Source organism: Ixodes scapularis, unplaced genomic scaffold (genome assembly GCF_016920785.2).
Source record: "Ixodes scapularis isolate PalLabHiFi unplaced genomic scaffold, ASM1692078v2 ptg000225l_1___fragment_3__unscaffolded, whole genome shotgun sequence".
Lineage (NCBI taxonomy): Eukaryota > Metazoa > Arthropoda > Arachnida > Ixodida > Ixodidae > Ixodes > Ixodes scapularis.
This window is the reverse complement of record NW_024609942.1, coordinates 373384-380945: the sequence shown is the minus strand read 5'-3', so window position 1 is coordinate 380945 and position 7562 is coordinate 373384. Positions and strand designations below refer to the sequence as shown.

At 42.6% G+C, this 7562-nt stretch overlaps 1 protein-coding gene across 1 annotated transcript in view; it reads left to right on the top strand.

Moving 5' to 3' along the window:
* Window positions 1–3970: 3970 nt before the first annotated feature.
* Window positions 3971–7562, top strand: part of LOC120844901 (4-coumarate--CoA ligase 1) — a 44907-nt gene continuing 41315 nt past the window's right edge. Inside the window, exons 1-3 of the mRNA XM_040216902.3 lie at window positions 3971–4093; window positions 6061–6262; window positions 6357–6460. Coding sequence (XP_040072836.1) covers window positions 3971–4093; window positions 6061–6262; window positions 6357–6460 — 429 coding nt within the window. The remainder of the gene's footprint in view (window positions 4094–6060; window positions 6263–6356; window positions 6461–7562) is intronic.

Here is a 7562-nt window from a genome sequence, read left to right as displayed (position 1 = left end):
GTTTACGATCGCGGTGCTGGTGAGGTAGGCTCTTACCCAATAGGCGACCTGGATTTGGCTGACGTGCTCCATTTCCGCGGATGAATCGCAGTGAACAGGCGAAGGAAGAAAGGCGCAAAAGAGTCCAGTTTCCTTTTAAACTTTCTATAGCAAATAATTTTTTTTGGCTCCCTATTTTTGTGTTTTTGTGTTTCTTTTCACACCTTTTACGACGTGCGGTGGATGAAACTCGATTTTAAAATCATTTCATGGTCCCTTTAAAGAACGCTCGAAAATGAAGCCATATAGCATCCTCGTTTGGCTGTTTAGCTTTGCAGTATAAACGTTCCTTTTTGTTTAATATTCGTTTAATTTTTACGGAGAACCAAGGAGGGAAGGTGCTTGAGGAAAGAATATTTTTTGGAATGAACCGATTAGCAGAGCTAAGCAAAACTTGCTTGAATAAGGTCCAATTGGTTTTGACATAACGATCATTGAACACATTTTTAATACCCACAAGTGCTTTAAAAAGAGCGGTGTTTAAACCCTCTAGGTCAGCTTTTGGGTAATCTCAGATTGCTCTGAATTACCTTTGTTTGTCCGGGAGTTTTACTGATAGGGAAATGTTTATGATCGCATGATCAATAGCTTGCGATATGAGCTGCATAGAAGAGATGTGTTCAGGATGGGTTATACAAAATAGGTCTGATGTTGAATTGCCACGTCTCGGCTCGAGAAAACTTTGATGCAATACAAATGCAGAAAGAAGGTTAATAAAATCTAAACACTATGAGGGGTTGCGCATCTGGATGCAACTGCATCGTTCATCCAGTTAATAGATGGGAAGTTAACATCGCCTGTCAAAATAATGGCACTGTTTGCATATGTCGCAAACACATTTTCTAAATTGTCTCCAAGTTTTTGAACAAAATCTCTTCCAGAGCTCGGAGGGCGATAACACACTCCCAACAAGAATATTAAGTGCAATATTTGCAGTTCAACCCATACAAGTTCCAGTTCTGTGGCAACTTCAGCAGCCGAGGTCTGTAAACCGTTTATGGCTATTAAGACACCTCCTCCTCTACAATCATTACGATCTTTACGGTAGGTTGAATATGATTGACTAAATAGCAATTCGCAAGGTACGTCTCCGTTCAACCACGTTTCAGTCTCTAAGATGATCTGATGATTGTTCATACGCGCCTCTTTAAGCAAAATATCTTGCTTACTATAAACACTACGAAAATTTGTAAACAGAAAAGAAAGTTCATGGGAACGGCATACACGTTCGGGTGACCTTGTGGCAGAAAGTCAGCTGTGCATGCCGCGGCCAGCGGGTTTTTCGATTACACAGTCATTCCGGGAGTCGTGAAGAAATACCTCGACGTTCAGGTACAGCTTGAAGTAAGCACGTCTTGTTCTCTGGTTTCTCTAGTTCTAGGGGGCAATGAGCAACCAGTGATGTAACAACAAGATGACATGACGTAAATGGTCGGTCATTGATGCTGCTGGTCGGGCCATGATCGAGGGGGGCTATGGTTGACATTCCGCCTCACACTGAAGAGTTTAAAACCGCTTGAGGGATTACGGTGCAATCAATCGAAGTGCGGATACTTATGTTGGAACGCTGATCTGAACCGTAGCTCCCGTCGTGCAGTGGCCAATATGACTGTCGTGTACGATGTCCTGTTGTCTCCTCCCCAAGAGCGACTGCTCTCTGGGTAAAGGACTGAACACTATGGAAATATGACGGAAAGTACGTCAATTTCCATATTTGGAATTTTAGCGTTAAGGGAGGATGGCAGGTAAAATCGACAAAAAAGCTATCCTTTATTTTGCTGTTTAAATATACTCCGATTCCTGGAGAAACTGTTCTCCAAGTAGCGCGCCACTAACGATAGCTATTTTTGAGCTCACTGTGCCGTGCGGGGAAGCAAACACGTGGCTTGGAACCGCAATGGGGCGGTTTGATTTATTGACTTCCAAATACCTGCGGCATGAGCGTCTCCTTTCTGGCTAAGAAATTCATTCCCTAGGCCGTTCGAAATACTCTTAGAGGTAGGACATTACTGAAAAAAAAAAAAAAATCAACATGCTGGGAAAACTATTTATTGCTTAGGTGGTCACCGAGAAAATCCCTACCTTCAAAACGACCAGTATGAAACGTGGAAACGCAGAGCTCAGTATAGTTATCGGGTTAGCGTGCTGTTCTATTGACGTTTGTGTGTGCTGTGTATGCATATGCGCTCAATGTATTTGTTTAGCTGATGCTAGTGGTATGCGTATTATATGTACATCTGTGTATAATAAAGGCGTAGCGAAGTGTAATGATGGCGTGAGCAAATGAAAATATTTTGGTAGCACATCCATTGGGTTTTGCTAACGCCACCTTGCCTAACTACGTGCAAATGGTCGGCTTGACTATTCTCTCTGGTGGCAAGCGATTTAACCTCCTTTCACGCCTCGGCATAGTTTTGACCAAGTAGGCAGCTTCGAATTTGCGGTTCTTGAGAGCAGCTTTTGGTTTCGCAAATGGTTTACCACTCCTCCGTGAAGTGCGTTTGACGAAGGAATTGTGGCTCGAGAGATGCAGAGGTAAGACCTAAAGTGCGCGAAGTAACTGGGAACCGGGTGTATCCGTTAAACATCGCACTGTTGGCGATAAGGGGACTGAGTGACTGCTTTTGAAACGGAAGTTTCTTTACCTGCGGGGGGTAGCCTGCTTCGGAAATAAATACAGTTCCTGGAACGATCGTGTTAAGCCTATATTTTCGGCTCTTCCCACCCCGTACAAAAAGCGCCGTCCTCGTTAAGCCTTATTGACCTCGATTTGCTCAATTCGGCGCCGCCATAATGAGATGCAGGCGACAAAGAAACTTTGTCACCTTGCTTTCAGGGATGAAATCTTTTCCCTCTCTGAAGGAACATGTGTGTCAAGAGCATTCCTCCCTTTAGGTAGGACTATATAGACCCTTTTTTCTAAAAAGTGTATACCATGCTTGTTGGAACGTCACGACATGACCGGCCATGCATACTTGCGAAATGTTGCGTGCAGTAGCGTCTTGAAGTTCATAATATATTTATTAAATATTGAGGCGCCTTTTAATGACGTAAATATCAGATCTTACTATATTTCAGCCCATTCTACGTGACCAGCGCAAAAGCTTAGTAGCTTACGGCTTTCACGGACAGTCCCTTTAAAGTGGTCGTGGTTTGATATTTGAAAACATCAAAGTCGGCTTAAACCGCGAAATGACATTGCTTGCCTGGATCTACGAACCGTGTTTTGGGCAGACGATTTGTTAGACATCACGCTGAGAGTGCTCTTTTAGTCTTCCGCCGTTGCTCCCACAGGTGGCTAAATGGATGAAAAGACTCGGAACAGAAATCAAAATGAAAATGTAGCGTGCATAAACATTTTCCATGTCATATAATTATCGTAGAGTTATAGCACCGCAATTTTGTGTTGCAAGTATTTTAACAACAGTTGTTAATCACGTAACGTACGGCGTGTGCATAGCTAACATATATAAGTACTGCGTTTAGGTGCGCATCAGACAGCTGGGCCCGCACGCCATTTAGAACGGGAACGATTGGTCTAGAATATTCTAGCTAATATTGTGTTTCACGTTGACTTAAAAGGGGCTTCAAACCAAGGCGGAGTAAGTTGTTTTGAGCTCTCTTGTTGAGGCCGGTAAAAATTTTTTTCTTTAAAAACAAGAAAAAGAAAACAGGTTTCTTTAAGTAGCACAGTTTTATTTTTTATATCTTTTATTTCCATGATTTCATATGACTTTAAAAACTAGAAATGGCCATTACGGTCTTGGTCGTGACTTCATTTCGCCAAAGTAAAACTATAAAGAGAGCTCTTGTAAATTGACAACACTGCACCTTCATGAACCACGTTATACTTTTTACCTAGTTTTATCGTTTGAAAAGAGTGTGTACTAATGTGTCATTTTTACACCGTTAGAAAAAGAAAACACCCGAAATGGACGCGAGGATTGTGAACGGAGTGATACATTCAACTCTGGCGGACTTCGAGGTTGGAAATAGCTACGCTTCCCAACTTATAGAAGAGCGATTGCAGAAATTATCGTCCAAGATAATTATTGTGAGTATGATTTTATTTATATTCATTGCGGTGTAATTAGAAAGCGCAGAATATTGCAGATAATAGGATCGAATATTCTGCTCTGTTGTTATGGTGATGCGAGGCTACTGAATTCAATTTGTTTTTTTATTAAATTTTTGATTAGTGTGCGGTGAGCGGATTTTCAAGATTTACCTATAGGTACATCTATGTGCCATTTGTCACGATGCAACGGCGTATACGCCGTAGCATTGCGAAAAATACCACCGAGCTAAGACGAACCATTTCGAACATAGTTACGGTTGCTTTTGAGCTTTTGCTTACGTACTTGACATTAAACGGGTGCGCAGTTAAAATTCTAGTGGTCATTTTCTAGCTGAAATGTGTTTCATGTTGAAGCATAACCTCAAAAACACCAGCCTTTCGTTGAAAGGCATAAGAAAATTAAATTTAAAGCTAATTATACTATCTTCCAATCTGTACCTGGTGGATGCCTGTGAAGCTTGGTTGAAAGGTAATCTAGCAACGTTTGGATCTTGTTACGTAGACCATCACGTTGCATGAACCGTTACGTAGTCACACTAAACATCGGAACAGTGCCGCTCTTCCGAAGTACGCTCAATTGCTCAAAGCGATCATGAAACGATTTTTCAACTTTTTCCTTCTTAGCTTTCCTCAACTCATAAATCGCGCATTGTACCAAATTGTTCAAGAAGAAAGAAAGGAGGGACTCCCCTTTTGCTCGGACCGTCGCTTGTGTTCCCGGACAAAGCCATCCTTGCCCGAGAAGATTAGCCCGCCGATCAAAACTCGGACAAAAGTTGCTTTCCCCACCCTGTTCACGACTAAGCTGAGAGTGGTGCGGAAGCTACGTGCTCTTTGGGCCAGTCACACGCTCGTCATCCCACGGGTACTTCTAACGGCTTGGTTGTAACGCGTCCACGCCACCACAACGCCACAAGTAGCAAAGCTCACAACCACGCCAGCCTTGCTACGTCACAAATGCGGGGAGTCTTGTTGTTTTTTGTTTGTGCTGGATATCCTCTGACGGATCGCACTCTCCGTTCGCTTCTCCTCGGGTTCTTGCTCGAGTGCACCGTTTGGAACGAAAAAATATAGCCAGTCGTTGCAAATAAAAACGTGCGTTTGTCACTTACTGTTATTATTCGTCATGCTTGACTCATTTCCGAACGAAATTTCTATATCTCAATTTTCATTTCTGTACCCTCTTAACGAGAACACCAAGCCTGTTTTACCAGTACACTCATGCCGCGCCGCCCTACGATCGGAAATTCTCGGCTATAGTTTTGTTACAAAAATCCCGGTGAAATTCACCAACTTTAATTGAGTGGTACTACTAAAGTAATCAAAAGCAACCTGATACGTTATAAAAATGAAAATTCAAGTTTCAATAAAATAAAAATAAATAAAGAATACTTAGGAAACCCAGAAAAATAAGAACCGTTGATTACTGCGGTGCCTTTGAGAAGAAAATGATATCAGAGTTTAGGTCATTACGAAATACACCGAGCACCTCCCAGCGCTCAATTTATTCTCAAATGTAGCGGAAGCGAGGTGACGACACTCTGATTATATGAGCACATTTGAAGACTTTTATCAGCAGCATGTCCTGTAGCTGCTCTGGAGATCTGGGCCTGCTTCGATGTCTGATATCCAAACAATTTTCACAAATACATTTAACTAAAATTATTTCTAGTGGCTTCCTCAAAATTGAGCGAATCAGCATAATAAATATTGATATATAGGTTCAAAGTTACCAAGAAAACCAATAGTTACTTTACGCCACCATATCCTTGTAGCACGCAGTTCGCATAGTTGTGTTCCTTGACGTGCAGATTTTTTTGCTGTAAAATTGTTGCACAAATGGGAGGAGCTGAATTTAATAAAAGGAGTTTTGCTTCAGCATCTAGAAACCGGCCAAAAGCTCTTTTTATTTCTCGAACCAGTTTACCTTGTTTTTCTTCTAGGCTGACACCCATCAAAGCTTGACGGCCCATCAGCTTTTGGAAAAAATACGCAAATACGCTGTAGGTTATCAAGAGCATGGTGTAAAACCGGGCTCCAGGGTGTGTGCGTATATTGGCAACGCAGTTGAAGCAGTAGCGGCAGCCTTTGGGGTCGTGTTCGCGGGCGGTACGCTTGTCATGGCAAAGACCACCTACGTTGAGAGTGAGTGCTCGCGAATCATCCATTTGTTTTGAATTTTATAATCATAGCACCTTTAATCATATAAAGTTAATTTATTATTATGTCGTTCTCATAGGGGAATTGGTGTACACGATTGAAGACAGCCAGTGCACATTCCTTCTGACTGACCAAGAAAGAGCACCAAATGCTGCCAAGTTGGTGATCCCATCAAGCATTAAGGTTGGAGATTGTTATCGATTTATCGAATTGTGCTTTGGCAGCGCTATGATTGCTTTTATTGTGTTAGCATTAGTGCTCTGTTACATGCGCTGACCTCTGACTGTTTGGGACTAACCAAAGTTCGCAACTTCGCCACGGGCTGGTGAGTGCAGCTGCACTGGCTGCGGAAAGAGTCTAGGAAACACTTTCTGCAAGCGCCGACAAGTAGCAGAAGAGGCGTGGATGCGCTGAGGCCATTCTTTGAACAATCCGCCGCGCACACCAATGGCGAGTTTTCACGTGACATGCTGCTTTCGGTTTTGGACTTCCGGTTGCCATTACTTTGCCAAGCTGTTGCTACGCCACAGCTAACGCGCGGCTACGCCTGTGGAAAAGTCGGCCGGAGTGCTTTCATTGTTCCCTCTGGAACGGAAAATTAACCTCGGAGGACGATCTTGCTTTACCGAATCGATCGAAAGATTTTAACCTGACGGAAGTGGCGAAGTTATGCGATGTATGTGCTCCGTATGACGCTCACCAAAATGCAAAAAAAAACAAAACAAAAAAAAAGAGTTGTTTTGAGCCAATTATGCACTCCATTCCACCTTAAGAGCGGGTGGTGCATTAGCGATCACAACCAGACTTGTACACGTTACTGAAAAATAGTAAGGAATTACATTTACAATTACTCGAGGCCAACTTGTAATTTATTACAATTACAATTACCCTCCCATAAAAGTAAGTGATCGTTACCCCCAAATGTAATCCGTTACTTTCGTGGCGTTACTCTCAGCCTTATTGTCCTCAAGTAGGAAACAAAGGGAAGAGGGCTATTCAAGTTCTTATTGTTGCCACCTGTTCCATTTATTGACCTTGAATATTTTGAGCAACAGCTGACTCGCGAAAGTCTCGTCAAGACATTTTGCGTTATTTCTTATTGAAGATGTCGACTGATACGCTGAACACGCTTTGAACTGAGGCACTGGATGGGAGTGGCATATTGTGCCTCACGAATGCTTCATGCTCTGCATCGAGCTTTTTCAGCGAAGCAAGGAAAGTACTATTTACCGCGAAGATAGTGCGAAGCTTCGTCCTTCCAGCCGTAGCCTGATATTCGAGAGTT